At 38.5% G+C, this 27,752-nt stretch overlaps 1 protein-coding gene across 10 annotated transcripts; it reads right to left on the bottom strand.

Moving 5' to 3' along the window:
- Positions 1 to 721: 721 nt before the first annotated feature.
- Positions 722 to 25,627, bottom strand: LOC18434735 (glucose-inhibited division family A protein). 10 transcript variants are annotated; one of them, XR_016043341.1, is made up of 13 exons: positions 25,120 to 25,601; positions 21,810 to 21,946; positions 21,046 to 21,137; positions 19,319 to 19,432; positions 18,015 to 18,345; positions 13,854 to 14,033; positions 12,877 to 12,957; positions 11,908 to 12,113; positions 11,099 to 11,241; positions 9,116 to 9,282; positions 8,369 to 8,589; positions 8,145 to 8,237; positions 722 to 1,432 (listed from the first exon to the last, which is right to left on the bottom strand). XR_016043341.1 is itself a non-coding variant. In XM_020667556.2 (13 exons), the coding sequence occupies exons 1-13, from the start codon at positions 25,256 to 25,258 to the stop codon at positions 1,379 to 1,381; spliced, it is 1,971 nt and encodes a 656-aa protein (XP_020523215.1). In that variant the 5' UTR covers positions 25,259 to 25,601; the 3' UTR covers positions 722 to 1,378. The 10 variants fall into 10 exon arrangements, 4 of the variants coding, with proteins under 4 accessions (XP_020523215.1, XP_088706529.1, XP_006844861.2 ...); XM_020667556.2 differs by having other exon boundaries at positions 11,908 to 12,126; XM_088850403.1 differs by having other exon boundaries at positions 11,908 to 12,126; positions 21,814 to 21,946; positions 25,120 to 25,396.
- Positions 25,628 to 27,752: the final 2,125 nt, after the last annotated feature.

Genomic DNA, 27,752 nt, shown 5'->3' with positions numbered 1-27,752 from the left:
TATAGTATTTAGCCATTGTTATATATTGGTAAAATATCTCCGCACCTCCTATTTTTTTGACATCCATTTTTCATTCGACCCAAAAATTCATAATATAACTTGTAACATAGAATTTTTATCTTTTCTATCCTCCAACCCACAGACTCCTTTGACCAGGTATTTTTTACTCAAAAAACTAATAAAATGATACCCTCTCAACAAAATTCCCTGTCAACTTCCTCGATTCTCTTAAAACACCTCTCTCTCTCTCTCAAATACCCAAAACACCATCTCTCTCTCCAACCGTCTCTCTCTCTCAAATAACCAAATTGTTGTGGAAAGATGATTTCAACCCACCTCTTAGTTGATTTGAGCTTGGACCTTGGGCATGTGGGTTTGCTCGTGTAAGAGGGGCTTAATCTGTCCCATTTTTGAGAAATGAGGAGAAGCACCATGCCATGCCTTTGAGCTTTGCTCTTGGGCTGTGAAAGCAAAATAGGGGTCCTTCATATCTATTGGGACTGTGATTTGGGTGATCATCGGGGGAAGCTATAGAATCTAGATGTACAAAAAGGGTTTTTTCCTTTCTACAAGAGTTTGGATATTGGATAGAGAGTGAGAGATGAAGTTTAGAGAGAGAGAGATCTGTTTTAAGAGAGATGGTATTTCGGATATTTGTGAGACTGTTTTGAGAAAGAAATGGTGACGAGTGACGAAGACGAAAACAAAAAGGAAAAAGTTATTGAGAGGGTGTCATTTATTATATCTTGAGTAAAAAGTACATGGTCAAAGAGGTCCAAAAAGGTTGGAAGATAGAAAAAATAAAAACCCTATGCTCCAAGTCATATTCTGAATCCTTAAATCTCATACGAAATGGATATAAAAAATGGAGGGTACAGAGATATTTTCCCTCTATCCATTCGACCACCACCGTTCTTCCTGACCTCTATTGTGAAGGCTGGCTCAAAGAAAGCAGTTCCCCACAAATATCCATAGACTACAAGGAAATCATAGACCATTGGTTCATCAGCATTCCCCACAAATATCCATGGACTACAAGGAAATCATAGACCATTGGATCATCACCACCTAAGTGATGGATACGGAGTGGAAGCTAGCACCTACAAGGAAAAATCATAGACCATTGGATCACAGAAGATCATAGATAGGGAGTGGAAGCTAGCCCTAGGGTCATGTCTGGGAGGTCCCTCCTCTCCATCACCATGCATCATTAGATAAGAAGTGATGATGCTTATGACCACCATTGATTTTCTATGGCCATTACTTTCTCTATTGATCTACCACTACACATTGCAACTCCGAATCACCTGTTTCTTAGATTGAGGCATCCCCGGAATGCTGCTGCAAAAATGCGTCTGACATGCATGTCAGCAGCTTTTTATGTGATTCCATAATGCCGTGTCAGCGACTTCTTCAAAGGCCACTTTTGACACTGCACAAACAGAAAAGACTACTGATTTGTGTGTGAGAAATTAAAAGACATACTTTTTAATCCAAAGCAAAAGCACGGTTCTTTCATGGAACTCAATTCCAAAACTGACATAAATACGTAGGGATGCCGAACAGGTTTCTAGCCAGACTCCAAAAAGCAAGTAAACATGCAACTCAGAACGTGGCCGAACCTGCTGATGGTGCAGATAGGCTTGAGAAGAACTAAAAAATGTCCATTCAATAATTTAAATTTATATCACAATATGATACATATTAGATTTGGCAAATACATTTGGCACAAAATTAGGACTGGGTCACGGGAGCAGCAGACACAGGAGAATCATGCTGGCTAGCGATGGCTGCAGCAGAAGCAAGCATCTCAAGTTTTTTCCTTTCTTGTGCTTTTCTCTTGTCGCTTTCGAGGCAGATGAGCAGGGCAGTAATATCTGCTGGGCTCACACCACCCACTCTACCTGCTTGGCCTATTGTTTGTGGCCTCACCTGCATCTCCATGAAAAGACATGAATACAACTTTATTCCTCTCTCTCTCTCTCTCTCTCTCTCTCTCTCTCTCTCTCTCTCTCTCTCTCTCTCTGTTTGTGTGTGGGTTGGGGGGGAACATGTTTGTGTCCACTTTCACTATGGAAGTGGACCTATCTATAGCAAGGTAAATATTAGAAAAAGTGATTAAAAAATCACCAGGCCATCTAGGGACTTGACCCAGATCAGATCAATTCCAAAGTAAAAGCCTTGGAATTTCCTCAAATGTACCCCCTCTTCTTTATTTTCTTTATCAAAAACTCAAAGGGCCTCCTGAGTAGGACCACGTGACTTGGGCTCAGAACCTTGGCAAGTCCGAGCCCAAGTCCGGGCTTTTAATCACTGGGCCGCTATGATATGACATTACTCAGTGTGACATTCCAAAAAAACACATTCAAAAGATTTTGAGTGTGCAATATTTAACACCATCCCATACACATATAAGTGCTTTCTTGCATTTGTAATGTGTGTGTGCACGTGTGTGTGAGAGAGAGAGAGAGAAGTAATTGAGAAGCACGTTTCCTAAAGTTCGTATTTAACATTGTACTGTAGTTTATAATATCTATTGTAGTTTGTTGCACAGCCATCAGTATTGCAGCTACTTGTGTACAAAGTTTTGTTTATTTTCTCCAGATAAAAAATTTGCATTAGCGTAACATGAATGACAGATATGACGGTGAATCGTACCGCTAGCTCTCTTCAACCATTATCCCCCGCCACCTCCAGCATTATCTCCATCCCTGTTGCCTCTGCCGCCAACCTCGCAATATTATTCAAATTCTCTCTTGTAGGGGTCTTCCATCACCAGAGAGATGATGCCAAAGGGCTAGAAGTTTGGGCCAGGGAGGTTTAGAAGGAACCAAACTTGAAATGCAGACAACTCTCCGATGGATCCTATCTGTTTTCCTTCCCCTCCCTCGCAGGGGGGGCCCAGAGAGCATTTAGTGTATCTTCCAAGGTCTCTTTTAGGGGCGCTATCCTTCATCTGTCTTTGTGGTCCGAAGAGTTGGGTGCCTTCCAGTGCCAAAATGTTTGGCTCACGGCCACCTCCATCCCGCTGAATGCTTGGTGCCTCGACTCCTTCAAGGCAATCAGGAACGCTTGCGGATCTTTTGTGGCTGTCCCCTGGAAATCCATGGACAGCCTCCCACTTGGGTCCTTGAGGCTGATCATAGACATGTTGGACCCTCTTCTCATCCCCCCGTTTGTGTGGCTTGAAGTGGGGGGAGTATATTATCAGGCTCTCTTAACTTGGTCTGCGGCCTCCCCTCCATTGCCCCGCTACATTTCTACGGTAGAGCAGTTCCGGTCCGGATCTCATAACCCTTGGACCGTGGTGTCCATTAAGCAACGCAATCTTAACAAGTGGCACCCCCCTCCCCTCCCCCCCCCCCCGCCCCACCCCACCCCACCTTTGCCTCCACCACCTTCGCCTCCACCACAGGCTCCTCCCCTCCCCCAGAGTCTCAACCCTCCCTGCCCCACTGCTCCGTCCTCGACACCCGCCATAGCCGCATCGGTGACAGTATCGCGTGTCAAGGAGAACACGCATCGCCCTAAGCCTATCTCGAGTCAGGTTGAGCCCACCCGTTCCTAGCCTTGCCATCTTGCCTTCTTTAATGAACCCTACAACCAGCCGCCCTCATTTAATTCCCTCACACAGTTGGCGCATGTTTTGGTCTCTTCTGACCTCACGCCTTCCCACTCCTCGTACCGCTCTACCTTACCACCGCCATTTTCGCCTTAGACAAACACTTGGATGCACGTCTCCCCTCCGTCTGCACTTGTCACCCCCCCCTCTTTACCCGAGGTCCCCAAACCCCCGGCTTCGCCCACCCCTCTATCACTTATAGTCTTTGACTCCCTACCCTTATCCTCTCACATACCCATTCCCGCTCTCAATCCTTTCCTCAAACAGTCGCTCTACCTGTCGCTGCCCGAGGAAAGACCACCCCATCTTGAGCTATGCTTGCAAGCGTTGTCGGAGCCTTTTCAGTCTCCCCGACTTTCGCGTTCACCCACCTTGGCCACCCCTTCTGCTCCCTGCCCCCCCACTCTATCCTTCACTCCCTCTCTCACCCCTTTCAACTCAAGCCCCTGGCACCCATCTTCACCTCACCACCCCTCTGGTGACCCTTCTCTCTACCCCCCCTCCCCTCATCAACTCTGGCCCTTCTTCTGTTGCAGTGGAGGATTCCAATGACTGCCCTGTTCCTTCGGTAATTCCTATAGCCGTTGAGCCACCCCTTGACCTGAACCCACGTTTCTTCTCTCAGGTGGTAGCACATGTGGCCTTTTGGCCGATGCTTTGACGGCCCTTATCAGCAGCGACCCCTTCATTGTTTCCGTTCCTAAAGGAGAGCATGGCTTTTCTAAGCACTCAATCCCAACCTCGTCACCCCCTTCCCTCAATCTTGCTCGAGTCAGGACGTCTCTCACTGATACCAGCGCTCCTACGCTTAATCCTCAGTTGCGCTCTCTGCCTCATTCTCCACTTTATCCTCCTTCATCTTCACCCCCATTTCCCCTTCCTTGTATCTCTCCCCTTCATTCTCCTTCGCCTCTCTTGGATCTGAAGTTTTCCTCTTCAAAGGATCCTATTGGACTGACATCCGGCATCCCCAAACCCACTGCGGATAACAGCCTTCCCTCCCTGGGTTTACCGGCCTCTCCTCCTGTCGTTGCGGCTATTTCGCCTACTCGGTCAGCCTGGTCTTTAGACTCTTTCGGGGACCCCCTTTCCCCCCCTAGGTGAACTCAGAATACGCTGACAGTGTCGAGGCAGCACAAGGTGATATTCTCGATATCATGAACGTGATAGGTTTCCCTTTTTCTAGACCCAATGGGCTGTTTCAAGAGTTCTTTAAGGCCGACGTACAGTCTAAACTTAGGGTTTGCAAGAATGGCAGCCGAGAGCCTTGGAACGTGGTCAGTAGTGTTATCTATGACGAACCCTCCTCTCGTCTTTCAGTCTCCCCTGCTATCTCGCAAATGTCCCCCAAGGGGTTCCCGCTAAGACGTTCCCTATGGAGCTTCCCTCTCTCTATCTCCCCCTCATGTTGATGATACTTTCATGGAATATTCACGAGCTCGGCATGCCCAACAAAATGCAAACGGTTAGGGATCATTGGTTCAGGCTATGTCCCTCAATTTTGGTGCTCACCGAGACCAAACTACCTTGCCCCTCCCTGGTGCAGGTTAGGCATGTGTGGGGTCGGCACCCTTGCCAATGTGTTGCCCTCCCGGCTACCGGTGCCTCTGGGGACATCTGGGTCAGTTAGGACCCCACTGCCCATTCTTTGGTCTCCTCCCACACTGTCAGGTTCTTTGTTTTGATTTTGCTTTCTAGGTTGCTCGACGATCTCCAGTGGAAGTTTTCAGCCATCCATGGGCCTAATGGCGACTCTCTTAGATCCGAACTCTAGAACGAACTCAACGCTATAGCCTCTCTCCCTCATCCCATTTGGTGCTTGGGGGGGGATTTTAATGTCACCCGGTGGTCTTTTGAAAGGAACACTTTTTCAAGGATCACCCCGACTATGACAGCTTTCTCGGATTTGTCGACCGGCTCAACCTCATCGACCAACCCACTCAAGGGACCCAGTTTGCATGGTCCAACCACTCCCCCTCTCCTACCTTATCTAAACTCAATCGTTTTCTGGTCACTTTAGAATGGGACCGCACCTTCGCGGGGTCTCATGTGGTCGCCCTACCCAAACCTACATCCAACCACTACTCCATCGTGCTCAATACCAATCCCGTCGTAAGAGGACCTAAACCATTCAAGTTCGAGCTGGCATGAATAGAGGAATCTTCTCTTCTTGTACACCTTCTGGCTTGGTGGCAGTCCCTTTTGGGATTGGTTTTCAGATGGGCAGGCTTTAGGATTCAACGTAATTCCAACTTATGAAGATTCCACCTTAAAAATTGGAGCAGGCAGCTTCTGAGCTTCACTGGGTCCCACAAAAGTTCCACTCTGGAAGCCATTCAAGCTCTAGCTTCTTAGAAGAATCGAGGCCACTATTTGACCCAGAGACCAAGAGTAAAAGCCAGCTTAAAATGGAATATCAGTCTATTCTCAAGGAGGATGAACTTTTCTGGTATCAGAGATCCAGAATTAGGTGGCTTAAGGCTAGGATTTAAACATCGGTTTCTTCCATAAAGCCGCCAATTGTAGACGTAGGGATAATTCCATTTCCCATCATATGGTGGGGGATACTCTTATTAACCAACCCCTTGAGATTGAACTGGCCAAACTTTCTTACTTTAAGAACATGTTTTCCGCCCCTAATCGTCCTATACCAATCATGGGGGACATTTCCTTTCTCTCACTCCCTCCCGATAAAGCCTTCTGACTGGAACGACCATTTTTGGAATCTGAGATCCTAGAAGCAATTTCACATTCATACTCAGATAGAGCCCCCGGGCCGGATGGGCATCCTATAGCCCCTTTCAAACTTTTTTGGGATGCTTTTCGAATTGATTTCTTGACCCTCTTTGAAGAATTTCATTCTAGGGAGGTTATTAGCCTAACTATGATTGCCACATTCCTTACTCTTATACCCAAAATTGAAGGAGCCAGACAGCTTAAAGACTTTCGCCCCATTAGCCTGGTGAATTCCTCCTACAAAATCATCTCTAAGGTCTTGGCATCTCGATTCAAAGAGGTCCTCCCTCTCGTCATCTCTCCTTCTCAAAGTGCTTTCATCAAAGATCGTTAGATCCTTGACGGGGCCCTCGTGGCTCACAAGTGCATTCACTCCAGGTACCTTTCCAAAGAACCAGGCATAATTGTCAAGCTCGATTGGGAGAAAGCATATGACCATGTTGACTGGGATATCCTTGAAGAACCTCAATTGAGGATGGGTTTCAGTATTAGGTGGAGATCTTGGATGAAAGCTTGTTACTCTAACCCCTTTTTCTCCATCCTTGTAAATGGATCACCCAAAGGATACTTCCCCTCTTCCAAGGGACTTAGGCAAGGCAACCCCCTCTCCCCCTTGTTGTTCGCCATTTCAGTTGAAGTCTTTAGTCAGTCAATTTCCAGGATGTATTCAGCGGGACACTTGCATGGGTTCAGCGCAATAACCGCAGTTTCCAGGGAGAGTATTCTCCATGGTACAAGACGTTTGTCATGCTCAAATCCTTGGTTGTTTTTTGGGCGACCAATTATCCGCTGTTCAAAGGGCTACCGGCGACGGCTTTGCATCAGAATTGGACTGCTGTCCTTCAACACTGACACACTCGCCCTGGTAGGTCTACTACTAAAGGCCCCCACCTCTGGAATTCCTCAAGCTCAACTTCGATGGATGTTCCTTTGGAAACCCTGGGCCTTCGGTAATAGGAGCAATCCTTAAAGACTCCCTCGGAGAGATGGTGGCTTCAATCTCCAAATCCATTGGACACGCCGACTCTATGGAGGCTGAGGCGGCAGCTCTGTAGGAGGGGCTGAAGCTCATACAACCCCTCAATCTGCACTCCTTACACAGAGGGAGATTCCAAGAACATCATATAGTGGGCCTCGATGCAACCACCCCCCCCCCCCAATGGTTCCTTGCTCACTATTTTGACGAGATCCACTACCTTGGCAGGGATATGCACATCATCTGTGCGCATATTTGGAGGGAAGGGAACAAGGCAGCAGACGCGCTTGCTAAAGAAGGAGCAGCCATGGAGGGACACTAGCAGTTTTTGGATGGTTGTTTTTTCTTTTGGGTTGTTCCTTACCTTCCCACAGAAGGATCTCCGTCTGCTTCCTGTTTTTCTATTTTTTCCATTGGAACGTCCGTTGTGTGGATTACCCAACCGATTGTACCTCCTTATTCATTTAATTCAAGGTTAACATTCTCAAAAAAAAAACATTGTATTGTGGTTTCCGTTCTACTGCATAAAGTTTATTTCAACAAACCAGGTATAGGATCTTCTGTATCTTAACACAATAAAATAACTTTGTTTTAGGTAGTTCAGTGTTAGGATTTGAACTTGAGATATAGAATTGCTTATATCAACTGCTAACCAGTCAAGCTCAAGCCCAATACCTAAAATTTAAAACCCATAGAAAGTAATCATACCATTTCACACTCGAAGAAGAAAACATAGCACCACCAACTATTATCAGTATTATTATTAATTGATAGAAAGCTATCAGGAAAAAAAAAAATTGGTGTAAATACCTTGGAAAGCTTTTCACGTGCTTCTAGAGATAAAGTCTTCATGGCATTATAGTCCAGGTTCTCTGGAATTGGCTTATGCTCTTGATGCACAATCTATACAAAATTGGATCAAATAGTAAGAGAAATTGGAGTTAACGAAGGTAAGTTAGAGTTAATCGGAGTATACAATAGAAAATGGGGCACTATAAGCTATCAAACCAACTAAATGAAGATGTTCAAAGAACCTGTTGGAGCTGGCTCTTCTGACGTAAAATGAAACCCTCATACTTTATATCGATTTCCACACATTCTTTCTCCTCCTTTGATAGAAGTGGATTCCCATAGCCGTGCTTATCAAGAATCCCATATTGTATATGGGGTTTCTTCAAAATAGTCTCCAAAGAAGTAGACTCCTTCACAGGTTGACCAGACAACTGAGTAATTTCAGCAGCCATTTCTCCACTCCCTTTACAATTACATAGACGAGGACTTGTTAACTCCAATTGTAGCTAAGATTATTTATTGGTTCCAATAAGAATAGTTAAGAGTTACTTCACCTGTTCCTAATGAGTATACAGAAGAATACCATAGTCCAATGAGTTCCAAAAACCACAGTCCACCGAAATTTCAAAAGATGTTCATGAACAAAATGGACTATGGTTTTCCATTGAAATTTAGTAAACTTACCCTTAAGTATATGACAATCCTTTCCCAAACCCAAGCCTTGAATAAAACCCATGATACAAGAACTACAAGCAATATGTAAAGGAGAAGATGGTATGCAAGTCACCTTACTTGGTCAGAAGAATCTATATACACTATTTTTTTCACCAATTGGCGGGGTTTTGTGTGGGAAACCCCACCTGTTCTATTTATTTTTATGAAATTAAGGGCTCTAATGGCTACTGTATGGGTGTTAGTTACCATTACTCAAGTTCAAATTCCATCCAATTCACTTTCACAAAGAAGAAAAAAAACAAAAAAAGAGTGACCTGAAATCCGCACAGTTCTCATGCGCTTTTTCTCATCTACTATGTGGGCTTGCTTATCTTGATACACTTTCCACCTTCGATCATCTATCAAACCAATTTCCCGCGCCAATGGTGTGAGACGGCTGTCTGCATTATCAGCACGAAGGAGCAAACGATGCTCTGAGCGACTGCCAAAATACAAAATAAAGTCAGTACACAGACGAAGAGCTTGGAGGGGGGTGGTTTGATTTAGCGTTTATAAACACAGGCTCAGGCTGGGACTCTCCAGGGTCCCCAGCCCAACTCACCAGTCTGGCTCGGGCAAGTTCCAAGTTGGACTGGGTGATTTTAATCAAAAATATATATATCCAACTTTTTTGAAAGAAGACTCGGAGCGTGTCCGAGGTTTTGCATCGTAACTCACCAGCGCAACAAGCCGATCCAATCGGTCAAATCCCACACCGAGTCTCCAAATTTTAATCACTTGTTTGAATTATTATTCCTAATATTAAAAGATGCCCTACATTCAGTATTCTTTTTGGGCCTGTGTACTTTGGTACATTTTCATGAACTGCAATGGTTCAATTAGGTTCAATAACTGGGTGCTTTTCAAATTCCATTCTTTGAAACCGAAGAAATTTTAGTAGTTTCTGTGTTTTCTTTTTCTTTTTTTTCTTTTAGTAATGTCTGGGAGTAGGCATTAATAGAGTAGCCACTAATCCTAAGAAGTCACAATTATTCATTGGGATCATTCATTATCATTCCACATGAAATCACAAAAATAATCCATGTTGCCAAAATAGAATGGCACCGTCCATCAAGTTGAGTCCTTCCATGAGACATCTCAAAGAGGCTTCCTATGTGGCGATAAAAGAAGTTGATGGACAAGCACTAGCAGATATAAGTGTAAAAATTGTATTTTTCTTGACGGAAAGTATACCATAATGCAATGAACTGTCAAATTCCCCCATGAGGCCGGTGTCCTTCCCATCCAATGAAATGGAGGAGAACAGGATCCACCAAAACAGGACTTGAGAGCAATGGTCAAACCTACTTTCTCTCCTTCACAATCAAGCATTTCACTGGATGGTGATGAATGGATAATGGCTTCCCTTAGTACATAAGATAATAGCATTGTGTCGGGACTCAGGCTGAGTCCACTCGGACTCAGCCGAGTTGCCCCGAGTTGTATGAACAACTCGGGGTTAACAAAAAAATTTACAAAAAATAAAAAAACTATAAAAAATCCCGTAACTCTCTCAAACCCCTTTTTCATTCCACCCCCTCTCTAGCATCTTTCCTCCAAATTTTCCCTCTCTCACCCCTCTCTCTCTCTCTCTCTCTCTAGAGCATCTTTCCCCCAAAACCCTCACTCCCTCATTCTCTCGTACACTGTAACCCCCTAAAAATCCTCATTTCCTCACTTGTCAACCAACAAGACCCCAAAAATGCAATTGGGCACTCTCTCTTTCTCTATGGCTCACTCTAAAGCATCTCTCATCCTCATCCATGGCGAGATGCTTCTACTCTCTCGACAACATCTGTCTCTCTCTTCCACATTGACTCTTCAGATCTTGATTTGTGTGTCCTTCTCGATCAAGGTTTGACGGTCTTGAAAGAGGAGGGGATTTTTTTCTTTTGGAGGGGGGGGGGAGGGGGAGGTTGCTATGGGAGACATGGCCTCCATAGAAAGAGAGAGAGGAGATATAAGAGAGAGAGGGAGGGGATGTGGAAAATGTGGCCAAAGGGAGGCCACATGCCTTGGCACATAGCCTGGCACCTGTTTCCCTTCTTTTTTTTATAATTCCTTTAACTGTTTATCCTTTCTTTGTTGAGGCATCCACCACTAGGTCAAGTCACTAGAACTCGCCCGAGAAATTCTGTTCGGGTCAAGGCTGAGTCCTTCGCCCAAGCCGAGCTTCAAAACACTGGATAATAATAGTATATTTTCCCTTATTTTTCTAGGAAAATATGGGAATAGGACAATAAACATGACCTGATTACCTAGTCAACATTCGGTATGGCTCCCGAAGATCTTTGGTAACAAGATCATCAATCAAGGTCCCTATATAACTGCTTTCTCTTTCTAGAACAAAAAGGGATTTTCCATCTGAATGCCTTGCCGCATTTATTCCGGCAATAATACCCTGTAAAATATGAAAACACACCTTTGTTATAGCAAGAAGACGAAAACACACCATAGCAAGGCTTAGTTGGAAATTTAAGATCACATCGTATATGGAAAAGTTTCAGTGAGTCTGCCAACTCATGCTTCCGCCTGGGTCTTGAAGTGTTCTAGATCCCGAAATCTGCATCCACTTTCATGAATTTGGAGCTCCAAAAATAGTGAGTGATTGAGGATCTTCTAAAAAAGGGTACAATATGGGTATTTGTAAGGCTCAAAGTTCCATCTTTTTTTTTCAAACTCATGATCGTGGTGGTCGAGATAATAGAATTGTAGAGTTTTGGATCCAGAAGCCATCTCAAGATGGAATATAGAAGGGTGGACACACTACAATATGTGTCCCCCGACACACTTAAACCCCAAGCATTATACATCCATTAAGTACTAGTATCAATATCCATATATCGACGATAAGCAATCTTGGGTGAAGGCATCTAGTGTTCTATTGGAAGCCTAAATCAATTTTCAAACTAATGATTCAATGATCTCAACTGAAAACAAAACAAATAAATTTACCTAGAAATCTAGAAGGCTATCCAAGGACAATGACCTTTCAACTAAAATAGACACACATAAATGTACATAACGAAATTACATTGAGAATCCCAGAAGACCTCATGTAAAATACCTGAGCAGCAGCCTCTTCATAACCTGTAGTCCCATTTATCTGGCCGGAGAAGAATAATCCTTCTAATTTTTTCGTCATAAGAGATCTAGAACATTGATGTGTAGGTAAAAAGTCATACTCCACAGCATAGGCAGGCCTCAGCATTGAACAGTTTTCAAGTCCAGGTAATGTTCTCAGGAGTGCTAACTGAAGCCTCTCCGGCAGACCTGTAGAGAAACCCTGTTTCAGAGAAAACCTTTGTATTGGGTCAAGAACAAAAATAAGATTTCCTCTGTGCATCACGCAAATATCATACATTTTGCACTTGGGTTTGTTAACTTATGAAAATACCATAACCAAAACGGGGTACTTCCGGACCTTACGCATTTGGGTAGTAAAAAATAAAAAATAACTGTTTGTAAACAAAAATCAAAGCAAGTAACATGAATTTTACAGCTAATGAATGTTTATGTTAATGCACCCAATAAAAATAGTAAAATATATGGATGCATTATTATCTATTTGTAATACTTGTTGTGACCGAGAAGTAATGTTATAAGTGAGAGGGCTACAGCTGAAGAGACTCAATCTCTTTCTTAGGATAACAATATATATGTGCATTGACCCAAAAAAAACAATATATATGGGGATGGTCTTCAAAGAGACCATTTATCTTTTGTACATGGAGGTCACAATTATTCCCACTCATTAGATATTAATTTGGATGGCTTGCAGTGAGTCATGAAGTCCGAGAATTTTTTTCTAGAACTTTGTGTCTATTCAATGACACTCCTCTTACAACCACCCATTTTGAAATTTAAGGGACAAGAATGATATGACCTCCATGTGCAAAAGATAAATGGTCTCTTTGTAGACAATCCCATATGTATACGCGCGGCACACATGTATTTACATATATACATAAGTATATATGCGTGCATGTAATTTTGTGTATTATATGCATGTGGATAAAAAGATATCGAATCAAACCTGTACATAAAGCTCTGGTACGGTACGGCCTTCCGGTTCAAGAAATATTTGATGTGAGTCTTTATCTTGGAACCTTACAATCTGAGAAAAGCCAAGCCATTGACAGTAATTTAATGACCATGGAGGGATACCAACTAAAAGGTCAGAAACAAAATGTCATGTTCTAAATTAAATCCTCAACTGCATCCAGAATATCATCTGAAGGCATCAAGTTTGCTCAACTACTATCTCAATGGAAGCTAGATAGATGTAATCGATCTTCATAATTTTAATAGAAAAGGGTCCAAATGATTTAACATATATATATATATATATATATATATAGTAGTGATTTCATGCAACGGTTCTTAGTAATATAATGAAATGATCTTTAAAAACCATGTTAGGGCTATTTCTTTGACTTTGATTTTAAAATATACACTTCTTTAATTCCAATGAACTATCAAAAAAGCAAAATTTGAAAACATACTCTAAAAGGTAATTTTTTAGCCCAATTAATATAGGCCATCTACTTTAAGGAGATGCTTAGATCTAGGCCCTATAAGGATTCTTTTTTCCTTTCCAAAATTTTTAGATAATTTTCTTATCATTAGATTAACAATATTAAAAAAGAAAAAATTGATTTTGAATTTGTAAAGACCTAAATCTTCAAATTCATCAAATGGATGATCTAGATTCAATGTTTTAGGGAACTCATTTTGACCATATTAAGGGTGCAAATTGAATTTTATTTTTCTTGAGATTGATTATAAGGATGAAGAGAGTGTGTGAAAAATTTGGGGTCCAATATATGCCATAAACATGCCTTTTTACAAGTGTTATTTCATTATTCTATAATGACAAGGTGACATGATATCATTCCCCATATATATATATATAAAGAAAAGGGTCTCCTTAAGTGTATGTATACATGTGCTTATATGAGTCATCAAGAATTTGAAAAGTAAAAATCAACTAGGTAAATGGTGCATTCCTACCTTATCTTCTATAGAAGGGCAATATCTGGGTCCCTTGGCTTCAACCCAGCCCCCATATGTCGGGGTTTCATGCAAGTTTTCTTTTATAAGCTGGTGTGTTCTAGCTGTAGTCCGAGTTAAATAGCAGCACATCTGTTCCCTTTCTATGTGGACCTCAGGATCAAAACTGAACCAGCTAACCTGTTCAAATAAATCAAAATCAGAACCACAACCACATTATCACCATCCATCAAATGATTGATGGTGATGTAGAGAAATAGGGATCCACCAGAACGAGAAACGATCCATACTATGGATCCCAATCCTTATCGATCTCCACCCATCATTTCGTCGAGGACGATGACCCAATAGAATTATGATTTTGCAATACTCCATTAATTATCATATATTCCCCAGTACTAATTGATTCTAGACAACCATATATCATATTCTACACAAGGACCTCTTAAACAACTATAGAAAAATATTCTTAGCAACTTATCACACTCAACCATGAAACAATCCATTGAAAAAATTCCAACACAAAAGGCACACAGATAAATGTAATGGCTACTGCACACGTGCTGCACAAAGCTATTCGAAAAAGAGAAAGAACAAAAAAATAAAAAAGGAATAAAACAATCATTGATGGATAATAAATAAAAATCATATTGACATCAGAAAAAAGGGATGGACATTAACAGATTTTGATTTTGCAAAGATAGAATATCAACATAAGAAAGGCATGAAAAAATATTGGACAGAATAGTTTATAATGCAAAGATCTAAATCTAACCTGCAAAGAAGAGAAAAAAATTATTTCAAAAAAAAAAGTCCAAAGCTTCTCTATCCTTGATGTAATTCTATTCTTCTATTGTAAGGCTTCAAGCTTTAGAACAATCAACAATTAAAGATATGTAATGGCTGATGGGGAAACATAATCTAAACAATGCTTCGAAAAACTTTTTTCTTTTGGGTAGAACTGTGGGGAAGAACTTCCCAACCCAAATGTCAAGAAACCTAAAGCAATCGAACTAAAGCTTCTTATGATTAAAAGCATGTAAAAGTTTGTGCAAATTTTGGGTTCATCCATTCATAAGAGCCTTTAATTGTCCATCTGCTTCCTATACTAAGAAGACCCATAGTGAGAAAATGAGGCACCTTTGGAAAAGTAGAAAAGTGACGGGGGGGAAGATGGATAAAAATTTATAATAAAAAGGATATGGACTTAAGACTTTAGATAGAGGGATGGTGATTTAGAGAGAGAGAGAGAGAGAGAGAGAGAGAACATAAATTTCATGGTTCACCTTATAATGATACTCTGCATAGAACATATGTAACTTACCATAGACAATTTCATGGAAAACTTTGGAGAGATAAGGACGTCTGCCTGCACCTTTTTAGAAGTAAACATTATTAAAAAGAGAAAATCAAGGAATTGGGTAATTTAAAGAGGAAGAGGGGATAATTAGGAAGATATTATTAGAGGGGTTAATCCATTAGAGGAAATTCATTTAAATCCAGGTCAGAAGATGCTATTGAGTAAAGAGAGCCAAAATGGACCAAAATCAAAGTAAAAGATAATGATCCAACTTTGTCTTACAAATCTAGGATAAAAACTTATGTTGTTATCTAAACCTTCTCAAGTACTCTACCCTAAACTATCTTTCTCTAGAAGTTACTCTCTTGGTTGAATGCCATGGGTCGTACCCACGGCTGTAGATTAATACATATAGAATAAATACAATATTATAGTTACAAGTAATAAAAAAAATGAAGCAAGGACTTTAAACTTTCACTTAACCCGTTCCAAGCCTGGGTAAAGGAGGTGGGCTGCAGTAGGTAGGCAGCCAACATAAAATTTTGCCACATCTTATCATGAATCTTGAACCTATGTTATCTTACTAAGGGTAAGACCCTTGATAGAGAAGAATGGAGGAACAAAATTCACGTAGCTGACCCCAAACATTACGATAAGGCTTAGATGATGATGATGTGATCACAACATGGTCATAAGTTTGATAATTGTTGGCAGATTTGCAAAAACACTTGCATGCAACAGCAAATGCAAATAAATCAATATGGCAGCGAAAAACGAAGGGAGTTTTTTTAACAAATCCATGCATTAGGGCCTTACAAGATGTTGGAGGCAAGATTCAGCAACCCGAAAGGTATAGCTGACCACTGCCCAACCCTAACCCAAATTTTTGAACGTTTAGCTGCCTTTGACAAGGTTGTACCAGTGTTTTTAAACTCGACAAGTCCAACTTGGACTATCCCAAGTGACCCAGCAACGAGCTCGAAAGTCTCCAAAATTGGGGGCATATATAAGTGATTTATATCATTAATTATAATGGATTTATAATTGATGTAAGTTTTGACTAAATCAATTACAAACAATTATGTTACAAGATGAGGTACCGTGGTGTATGTTGTTCACAGACAACATAGTTTTGATTAATGAGACCCGAAGTGGCGTCAACACAAGGTTAGAACTTAGGAGGGATGCTCTAAAATCTAAAGGTTTTAAAATTTGTCAGACTAAGACAAAGTATGTGGAATACAGGTTTAGTAACAATAAGAGTAGAGACAAGGAAGTAGTTAAGATTACCAGCCAAGAAATACCAAAATAGCGCATTTTCAGTATCTTGGGTTGATAATCTAGAAAAATGATGAGATTGAGGAAGATGTCTCACATAGAAATAGAGTTGGGTGGGAGAAGTGGAGATGTGTAATTAGAGTTTTATGTGACCGCACGCATTACCAATGAAGCTGAAGGAGAAGTTCTATAGGATAGTTGTGAGTCCAGCTTTGCTTTATGGGGTGGAGTGTTAGGCAGTCAAGAAACAACATACTCATAGGATGAGTGTTGTAGCTGAGATGAGGATGTTGAGATGAATGAGTGGCAAGACAAGAAAGGATAGAATTTAAAATACATTTGGGAAAACTTAGGTGTGGCTCCAATAAGCGATAAGACGAGAAAAAGTAGACTTAGGTGGGCTGGCCATGTGCAGCATGGTCCCAATACAGATGTTAGGAAGTGCAAGTTAGTTTAAGTGGAAGGCTCAAAAAGTGCAAAAGATAGGCCCAAAAGGACAAGGTTTGAAGTAGTAAGAAAAGATGTGGCGGCTTATGGCCTCACTAAGGGTATGGCCCTTGATAGAGCAGAATGGTGGACTCAAATTCGTATAGCTGATGAATCCAAATAGTTGGGAAAAGGCTCTGATGATGATGATAATGATATACTTCTTTGAGGAATTTTTTTCCACTTATTTTGGTCCTTGGCTTTTTGGTCGGTACGGCAGGAACTTGGACGAGCCGACTCAGACTCACCTAAGTAACTCGGTCAAGCTGGGGACCAAGTTGTAAACATCGAATTTAACCATCGACCATCTTAGCACTATAGGCATGGTTATCTCCAATTCCCAACACATGCTTCACATGAAAACATGCAAATAAATGAAACTAAAACGCCACAAGGTTCAAAAGGGAGATTGATGAGGGAAGTTAAACCCACTAAATGAATGCCATCACTTATAGCAGTGAAGCTTAACTTTGATGGACCAATTAACCAACAAGGAAGAGCTAGGGTGGGAGGGATTCTCCTAAGCTACTCAGGTTTTTAACATGAGTGCAATGCTAGCGATGCAGAAGCATGACTTCGTTAACTAGGGCAAGGAACTTTGACCCTAGCTGGGGTACATTAACCATAGAAGGAGACTCCACAACAAGCTTATTACCGGGCTAGCAAAAGAGAGGAATATCCATGGAGGTAACAAAATATTTTCAAAGACATTTTTGCTTGCATAAGCTCAGGAAGTGTTATTTCCCACCATGCATGGAAGGTGCCCAAAGACTTAGCGCTGACTTCCTGGCAAGGGAAGGAAGGTCCAAAAATCCAAATCCTCATTAGTGGTAAATTTCTAAGGATACACACTTTGATCAATGAAAATTCTTGACATTCAAAACAGAGTGAGAAAAAAAAATGGACATAAGATCATCATTGTCCTATCAATAGATTGGGCAGTGATGGAGGGGTATAGATCCCGCCACACATGTATGTCATGCCCTCCCTCTATCACCAATTGAGAGTTGGTGACCCTTATGACCATGTTGTCACGATAACCACATTAACCATGCTATACTCTTCTAAATAATAAAAGAAAAGATATAGGCAATGACCTCTTCATCCCCAGGTTGGGGTTCCAATCCAGAGAAGTGAACAGTTCGGCAATCAACACGTGCAGGAGTTCCAGTCTTTAACCTATCTGTTTCAAACCCCATTTCTTGCAAATTTTCGGTGAGTCCCTGACAAGCCGACTCACCAGCCCTCCCAGCTGACATAGATGCTTTACCAACCCATATCCTTCCACTCATAAAAGTCCCAGTAGTGAGTATCACTGAAGGAGCATAGAAATTCACGCCAAAGAAAGTCTTCACCCCTTCCACATTGTCATTCTTCCCAACCAGAACCTCTGTTGCCATTGCCTCTCTAATCCAAAGATTTTGGGTGCTGAGTATAAAATAAAATCACACCATTAGCCAGAAATAAAACCGCCAATTTGTTTTAAAATCTTTTTTCTTTGGAGGGGTGTGACCATCTTTTTCTAAAAGGTAGATTTCTTAAATTTGTCGATAGATAACTTTCTCAACAAACAAAAATGGAATCCCATTCAATGAACATGCACAGTGCCTCTTTTGTCATGCATCTATTTGCTTTGGAAAAATCCATAAAAGTGGAGTACGAAGACAGTCTTTTAAGAAAAGCTCAATTAATTTTTACAGAATAACTCCTTTGTTTTTTTGTGGCGAGTTTGGCCACCCAAGTTTTAAGCTTTTAGCAACCCATAAAAAATAAATATATAAATAAATAAAAGAACTTTACTCTGCCACCCAAAACATGGGAAGTAAAACTAGCCTGACAATTTTTATTTTGTTGCACATTGTTTCCTACTGTTTTGGGTGGACAACTCCAAACAAGGGTGGCCAAGCTAGCCCCCTAGAACTTTTTAGGAAATTATAGGAATGCAGAAAGTTTAGAGATGCGTACAACTGGTTTTAGAGACTTGAATTTATTACCTTATATTAACAAGCAGAAACAATTATGACAAGGAAAAAGTAGCAAGAAACAATTTCTAACACATACTTGCTAGGGTACCAAGTAAGAGTCAGGCCTGACAGACTTGGCCAAGTCTGTCTGAGACTTGGCCAAGTCCAAGAAAAAACAAAATAAAATGTGAGAAACCGGCTGGGCTTGGCCTTTCCATGGGTTTGGTTGCAAAACATCTATAATGTAGTATGTTGGAATGGCAACATGGTATGTTGGAATGGCTGCAATCAACTTAAGCTATGCAAGTTAATCGCTTTTCGTGTCACTTGACGATACAGGCTCACAGTAACCTTCACTAAAAGTTTGCCAATATTCAGTAATAAAACCTTTCAAATATTTAAAGAAAAATATTTAGTAAAGTTTTGCATCACCTTACCTTTCCACAACTTTCTTCATTTCCATAGCATATTCCCTCTTATCTGTTTGTGCACGTAATGCCCTAACTGCAGGACCTTTTGAAAGGTTAAGGACTCGTTTTTGCAAGTAGCACCTGCAATTAAGAGAATACCCACAATGACTACAGAAAAACCCACCACCATGACAAGTGGAAAGAAATATTTATGGTTTCTTTAAAGTAGGATTTCAGTAAGCAAGATAAAATAATGACCATGAAAAATCAAATGGGAATCTGCATTACCAGATCCAGATATACCATAAAACAAACCACTAAATAATAGGAAGATTTCCATTTAAATTAAGTACTATGCAAAATGTTGGATAACATTTGAAATTTCATTTTACACCAATCACAAAAAGGAAAAAAAGAAAAAAGGAAAGATTGGCATCTGACAGTCAAATTACAACTCTTTAATTAAAGTTGTCAGACAAATAACTCTGCCGACTGAGAACGGCCATGCAATGACATCCATGTCTTCAAGAAAGAGCTCTCGGTCTGTCGATTCTTACTATGCTGGACAGAGCACGAGCGGTTTGTCTTTCATAAATCCAAGATTTTACATATGAAAAAGGAATGACCCCCACTGTCCCTCTTAATCAGTACTCTGATCCCAAATTGTTCTTTGAAAAAATTAATAATACTAGCCAATAATAAATAATAATAATAAGTGTAAGCTGTTCACCATTCTTGGGACATATTTGTAAAAAGTTGTAACTCTCTGCACAAGAACGGCCATGGAGCATCCACAGCCCATGTTGGTCATATGAAAAGGGGAATAAACTTTGTGACTTTGCAAATAGTGAGTCTTCTTTTCTGTTTATGACAAATTAATAATCAAAATAGTAGATGCAAGTAAATTGAATAAAGGAGGACTACAAATAATACTACAATGGCAAAAATTCCACCTAACCTAAATCTGGAGGAACTAAAGGAACAAAAAGTAATCATTATGATGGACATGCATTCACAAAGACTAACAGAGATATTGCGAAAGGAAAAAGAAAGTCGATTTGGGGATGCCATCAACTGGGTGGAAAGGTTCAAAAAATGGAGAAATGGGAGAGATGATGTAAATCCCATGCAAGGAACCAAGAGATTCGGAAATCAGACACAAAGTCAGCCAACTCATGCCTAAAATACATGATCCATCCCAAGCTTAAGAATGAAGATGAATTATGATGGTTGCTCCATTAGTCCCCCAGGTCAAGGATATGTTGATTGATCTTGACCAAGGACTCATGCCCCAGTTAGAAGTGCCTTGTAGGTTGCTTTATAGCTCCTCATCATTGAAGAGATGCACTTTGTGTGATTAGACAGTTCAAGAGTGGAAGAGGAATCAAAAGCTGGAGGTTACAGCTGGGGAAGTTTTTTATCATTATTAGAGCTCATTGTAACTCATGGTCAAAAGGAGATTCACCTACTCTGTCAATCAATGCAAATTTGGAGTTAGGATATTTGGACTTTTATAACATATATCACTGTTGTTGTAACTTTTTCCTCAGCTTTGTATCATTCTTTAAACATCAAAATTAATAACTACTTATCAAAAGACATTTGCAAGGACATAAAACTCGTTCACCACATTCATAACAGGCAAAAGTCTATAAGCACGTAGCAGGGCTAGTCTTAAGATGTCTGTTCATCTATAGGCAAACTAACCACCAAGCCAAGCGTTGTCTTATATGTTTTAAATGTTGGGTAAGTACCTATCAGCAATTTTCCCAATTTCACCACCAAGTGCATCCACTTCATGAACCAGTTGAGATTTAGCTGGTCCACCAACTGCTGGATTGCAAGGCTGCAGACAAATAAACAAAACAACCACATTCATCAAACATGCAAGATGAAACATTTAAGTTGCTCAATTTACAAAGCATGTACTCTATTAGAAAACTATCTATACGGAAATAGTTATCATTGAAGTTTCTTGGGGGTAAAAACCAAACACCAGATATTCTATCCAAAAGTGCAAAACATATGCAACAAAATAATGCAGTGATTGTTAGGGGCTTTTTTGGGGTATGTTGTTTTTGGGTGGGGGAGGGGGGGTGAGACTAGAACAGGACATGACCCAGCAGTTGTGCCCCACTCTCTCCCATCACCATCCATCATTTGATTGGAAGGTGACAGTCCCAGTGGACAATGATTGTCACAGTCCATTGGATAAGAATATGCTTGCCCAAAACTTAAAAAAACTAAGTTAAATAGCTAAGGTAATCTGCAGATTTTTTCAGAAAGACTAGATCAGTAACAGCTTTTTCAGAAGATTTACTTTAACATCATTGAGACAACATGGACGTCAGCTTATATTAATTATGCACCTCAAGTGCTATATAAATATGCCCTTGGTTTTAACAGACAAGGCCACTGATGCGTTGTTCATTTCCAATTGTGAATATTTCAAGCTTATCAGTGAACAAACATAAATTTAGCAAAAGTAATAATGAGACAAAAACTTATAAAAGAAAACCTGCCATGCAATACGATCAAGATTAAGTGTGAGAAGGAGAGTCTTGGCACCAAGACGAGCAGATGCAAGAGCAGATTCACATCCTGCATGGCCCCCTCCTACCACAATTACATCATATCTTTCTTCAACCATTGCAGCTGAAAACAAAGTAGTTACATTAGATTTATAGGAAAGAAGGTTGGATAATACTTCTGTGGCTCTTGCTGGAAGTTAAAGCACAAAGAAGTAAATAAATAAGACACATTCAAGAAGCAATGAATTTATTTTTAAAAAAATGGTATTTTAGAATAATGAAATGACAAAAAGAGAGACTAATAGATATCATTGTAAAATCCAATACAATTTAAAAGGCATAGAAATGACGCATAACATTTATTATCACATCACCATCACGAATTTTCAGGTTCAATTACCTTAAGACGTGGGAATGAAAATTAAACTTAAGCGTTAAACATCTTTCATATTGCATTAGTTTATTGCTATTACGGTAAAACATTTACTTTTATGTGCTAGTTCCTACTCTTTTTGCAATTTATTTCATTTCTTCACCGTTTACAGAGATAACTAGAAAAGACTCATCACTCAGATCTCTATCAAGCCTCCGGTTATACACCTAAATCATATATTGGTCAACTCAAGGTTATTGTGGCAGTAACATGGCCCTTCCCATTAATCAGATAGGCAATTCTATATTTTTCACCTAACATGGTTCCTTCACAATTCCAAATGATTTCTAGTTCAAGCTACAGATAACTTGTCATAGGGGCCAATATCAATATATATAAGAACCAAAGAAAAAAAAGTTACAAATAACTCGCTTGTGAGCCAGCATAAACATGCGCATCATGAGACCTTTAACATCTTCACCATCCAATATCCTTTAAAAGGACCTAGAAATAACAAGCTGATCAATAAAAAAGGTATGAAAAAACTCCACAACCTTTTTCTGAGATGGAAGCACACTGCCTTTAAACAATGCCATAAGGTATTGTACTTGTGCCTCTTAATTTGGTGTTATTTAGAAGTATAATATCTTGAAGATCCGATTTGAATATTGGTGGGTTCAGGTCTCTAGATTGAGGTGACCAATATTCCAGTAAAAATGGATCCTGGTTTACAAAATTAGTTTATTCAAACACTTTCATATTGATGGCCATTATGTGTTTGTAAAGTCTGTTTGGATACCTAATAACAATGTAAGTCACCAGTAATATGCAAAAAAAAATTAAAGAAACAAATAGCATGCTTCATAAAACATGTTGCATCACATTTTTATAAACCACTGGTCCAAAATATGGTAGGATTTTGGTGCACCTTAGGAAGCTCCTATTCTAATGTGTCCAACTTAATCCATCTTGGAGATGGATTTTGGATCCAAAACTTCACAGAAATATCACCTCGGCTACAAGAATAATGAATTTGGAAAGAGAAAAAAAATATGAGCCTTAAAAATGGTCCATCTTGTACCCTTTTCTCGTACCGATCATTTCAATTCGTCAAAGATCATCCGATCTACATTATTTTTGAAGCTCCAAATTCATGAATCTGAGAAGGAAATGGATTTGCAGGGATTAAGGATGTCTTTCGGGGTCCTAAACCCCTTGAAAACCGAAGCGGACACACAAGTCACCTTCTTGGGCTGTATCAATTACTCACTAATGTCCTCCAACCAACAGGCTTGTGAATACGTTCACCCATTCTCTAATATGCATGTTCTCCAAGAACATTAGTACAGTCTACTCATGCTTAGGAGCCATTTCCAAAGTAGAATAAAGAAGGAACGCTTTGCACCCCCAGTTTGGTCCGCTGGCCATGGTTAGCTTGTTTTATGACCCTTTTTGATGAGAAAAAGGCGATCTTTCTATGTGTCTCCAAAGTCCAAACACACATAATTTATATGTCTTCAAACCCAAATTCATCTAATTTTGATCAAATAGTTGGGAATGAGTTGAGAATAATGTCATAAGTTGATGTTTTACGTGTTTTTTAATCAAAAATAATATGTGACATTGTTGTTAGTTCTTACATTTGTCCAACATTTAAACATGTTGGTATGGAGATATATAAAAGTCACCATTAGAAAATATTGCAAGGCATGATGAAATGTTAGCAAGTCCAAAAAAAACCAAAACATGTTTTTCCTCAGTTCATGTTTAGGCACCATGGATACTACTACCTAATGAATAGGCAGTAGGTCCAAAGGCCTACTAAGTTACTTTGAATTTGTTTCAAGGTAATGAACCAATCCAAGATGATAAACACCCCATACAGTGATCCAAAATAGACACAGTTACCTATCAACCTAAAAAAAGTTTTCACAACCCATGTGTCAAAAATGATTCTAATTCATTCATATTGTTCAAAAATCAAATTTGATATTACTTCACAAGCTTTGCCCAATAGATTACCAAAATCCAAAATTAATACATTACCATTTCAGAATTTGATGCAGCGATCCGTAACTCACCCGAGTCCACTCGGAATCAGGCCAATTTCTCAGATTCACAATATGGGCGAGGCTGAGTAGGGGTGAGTTCCATGGGCAACTCGCCCCACCCTTATTAAGGAGGGTGATTTGGGATGGTTTCTATAGTTTTTAGGATGATTTCTATAGTTTTTAAGGTGATTTCTATAATTAGTTTTTAGGATGATTTCTATAGTTTTTAGGATGATTTCTATAGTTTTTAGACTGCCACATTGCTTACAATTAGTTTTTAGGATGATTTCTATAGCTTTTAAGGTGATTTGGGAACTTTCATATTTCTCCCTTTTTAAAATTTTTTCAGAAATATTCGAGATCTAATCAAAATTTTCAATAATCATCTTTTTTAGAGTTTTTTCACCTTTTTAGATCTCTAATGATTTCTACTGCCTCTTATATGTTCTTTCTTATTTTTAACTATTTAAAAAAATGCTTCTTCTTTTCTTTCTCTCTTTGCCCTTTACTGGCGTTGTGCAGGACTCGGCTGAGTCCACACTCGGATTGGCCAAGGGCCGAGTCCCTTGGCTGAGAGGAGTTTCTGAACACTGATATAATGGAAAGAACGTCACACACCCACCAAATCCATAGAACTTGATGCAATGAACATCGTAAAATTGCTCAAGCATAAATTACACTAAAAAATACAATTTACCCATTTTTTGTTGCCATAAAACTTGCAAATGCTATTGTTATGAGCCATTATCATAAAATTAACTCTAAACTCTGAACCAATCACCATGAAAGCAAAGACCGAATAACATAGAACAAAGAAAAACCGCTACATGGATACGAATAAGGCAAATGGGGAGAAGGAAAATTTGTTCAAACCTCGCGTACAGAGCTTCCTTTGAGAAATAGAACGAATCCAGTTGTGACCAAGCCTCTGGTTCATGCTCTGAACCTTCCTGTATTGCCATGGACGCAGTATGGCAGGAGAAGCAATGAAAGGTGAAGAGAAGCACGACATTCTGCAAGAAATGGGAATATGGAATCAAAAAACCTCCATTTATATCCACTTTAATGGTTTACTTTGGACTCAGAGTCGTGGTCATAGGGACAAAGATTGAACACATAAACTGAAGGCTTGCAGCATTGGAGCAAGTTTACGAAAAACGAAATTCAAGGGATAATTATCGTTTTATTTTGGGAAAAAAGGAAATTCAAGAGAGAATTATCACAATTACCCAAAAAAAAAGGGGTAGAATTATCATTTTATTTTGGGAAATAAATAATAAGACAAAAACAAAACAAATCCATATTTCAAAGTGAACAGCTAATCAAAATGGAGCGCATATATTAACAAAAATAATCAAGAATCAAGTTAATACTTTAGTTCACCAATATTCTAGTAGACAATATCAACATTAATATATTGATAATAATTAGGATTATTTTATATTAATATATTTAATATAATATACTTTCTTTCATGTTACAATTAAGAAAAATTGTTTCATGCTTGCTAGACCTCATTTATAAAATATGCAGTCCGAAGGTATAAAGCATCCATCTTAAAAGTCTATACAAAACATTTGTGGATGAAGGTCCAAATATTTTTTTAATATAATTATTATTTTTAATTTTTAAATTTTATTTTTTATTTCACATTCATGATCTTTATATTAAAGATTATATATTCTCTAAAAATTAAAATCAAATTATATTTTAAAAAAATATGTATTGCCAAGCCTGTATTTCTATGAGCTGGCCACATAAAAACCGTACCCTATAATTAATATTAATATTGTACATCATTAATAGGTGCTAATTATTTTATATTATGAACCTTTAAGTATGTTAGTTCTCTATAGAATATTATACATAATATGTGTTATCTACATACGCTAAATATTATTAAATAATTGAGAAATTTATTAAATTATTTATGAGAGTTTAACAATTTAACACTTTACTATAATCTTTTGATTTAATTGCAAAATACCCCTTAAAAAATACATAGTATTGAGTTGGAAAAGTTCCAAAATGGCAAATTATTATATAATTCGTTCCTTGTGCCCATTTTATAAATTTCCCATGATAATTGAATAAATGTCTCCATATCTCTTTTTGTTTGAGAAAATGTCTCCATATCTTTTAATTAATTCATATGGCAATAGTTATAAAATGTAGAATAAAACATATCTCATATAAGTAAGACACGTAAATAATTATTAACACTTTACTATAATCTTTTGATTTAAATGCAAAATACCCCTTAAAAAATACATAGTATTGAGTTGGAAAAGTTCCAAAATGGCAAATTATTATATAATTCGTTTCTTGTGCCCATTTTATAAATTTCCCATGATAATTGAATAAATGTCTCCATATCTCTTTTTGTTTGAGAAAATGTCTCTATATCTTTTAATTAATTCATATGGCAATAGTTATAAAATGTAGAATAAAACATATCTCATATAAGTAAGACACGTAAATAATTATTAACATTCTAATTGCCTATACTTATTTACAGATATCTCATATAAGTTAGACACGTAAATAATTATTAACATTCTAATTGCCTATACTTAAAAAGGGTATCTTTCTTATGTTATGATTACTAGGGTTATGCACTTGTGTTGCACGTAATATTAAATATAGAAAATCGTAAGTTATTCATTTCCAATGAGATTATTTTATGATATAAATGAAGATATTTTTAAATATAGAAAATTGTAGGTTATTCATTTCCAATGAGATTATTTTATGATATAAATGAATATATTTCGACTTGTATTAGTAAATACATTATTTACTTACCAGCGAATTAATTTGAAAAAAATTAAAATATAAACTATAAAAAGTATAATTTTTTTAAAAATAAACAAGATAGAAGAAGTTTTAGTTTCCGTAACATGTCACATAAACATAAAAGTATGATTATAATTATTTCTTAGATATTTAATAAATTAGTAATTCATAACATTTTTTGCATCAAAAATAAAACTCTTATTAAATATAATTAAGTGTTATATATAAGATTAACAAATTTTAGTGTTCTAATTCAAGGCTTAAATTTGAAATAATTAAAGAACTTAATTTTTAAGTTTCATAATCTATTATAATTTTATTTTATTGTAATAATTAGGAATGATAAACTTACTATGAGCAATATAAGTCATTACAATAATTCAAAAAAGACAATTATATGCAAATTTATATACAACGTATTATTTTACTACTAAAATACATTAGTAATATTTAATTAAAATTTAAAAGTAATATACAATCATCATGAATGACACTTAAAAAATATGCACATATATAAAAATCTGGAATAATACCTAAAAAATATATATATAGGTAATGCAAAAAATAAATAAATAAATTACTACAACTTACCTTTAATATAAACACCTAAAAAATAGAAACAAAAATAATGAAAAAAAAATCACCATGACTTACCTTTAAAATGAAGGTTGAAGGTTCAAAAGTAAATAATACCTAAAAAATATTGCAAT

This window comes from Amborella trichopoda, chromosome 10 (assembly GCF_054954075.1).
Source record: "Amborella trichopoda isolate Santa Cruz 75 chromosome 10, AtrichopodaSantaCruz75HAP2 v2.0, whole genome shotgun sequence".
Lineage (NCBI taxonomy): Eukaryota > Viridiplantae > Streptophyta > Magnoliopsida > Amborellales > Amborellaceae > Amborella > Amborella trichopoda.
This window is presented reverse-complemented; position numbering and strand designations above follow the sequence as displayed.

Excerpts from the sequence above, each read along its gene's own strand:
- LOC18434735 (XM_006844798.4), bottom strand. The coding sequence starts at position 25,258 with ATGTCGTGCTTCTCTTCACCTTTCATTGCTTCTCCTGCCATACTGCGT. Across the intron at positions 18,346-19,318 it reads ATGAAGAAAGTTGTGGAAAG|CACCCAAAATCTTTGGATTA; the intron begins GTAAGGTGATGC and ends TTTTATACTCAG. Across the intron at positions 12,958-13,853 it reads GCCCTTCTATAGAAGATAAG|ATTGTAAGGTTCCAAGATAA; the intron begins GTAGGAATGCAC and ends GGCTTTTCTCAG.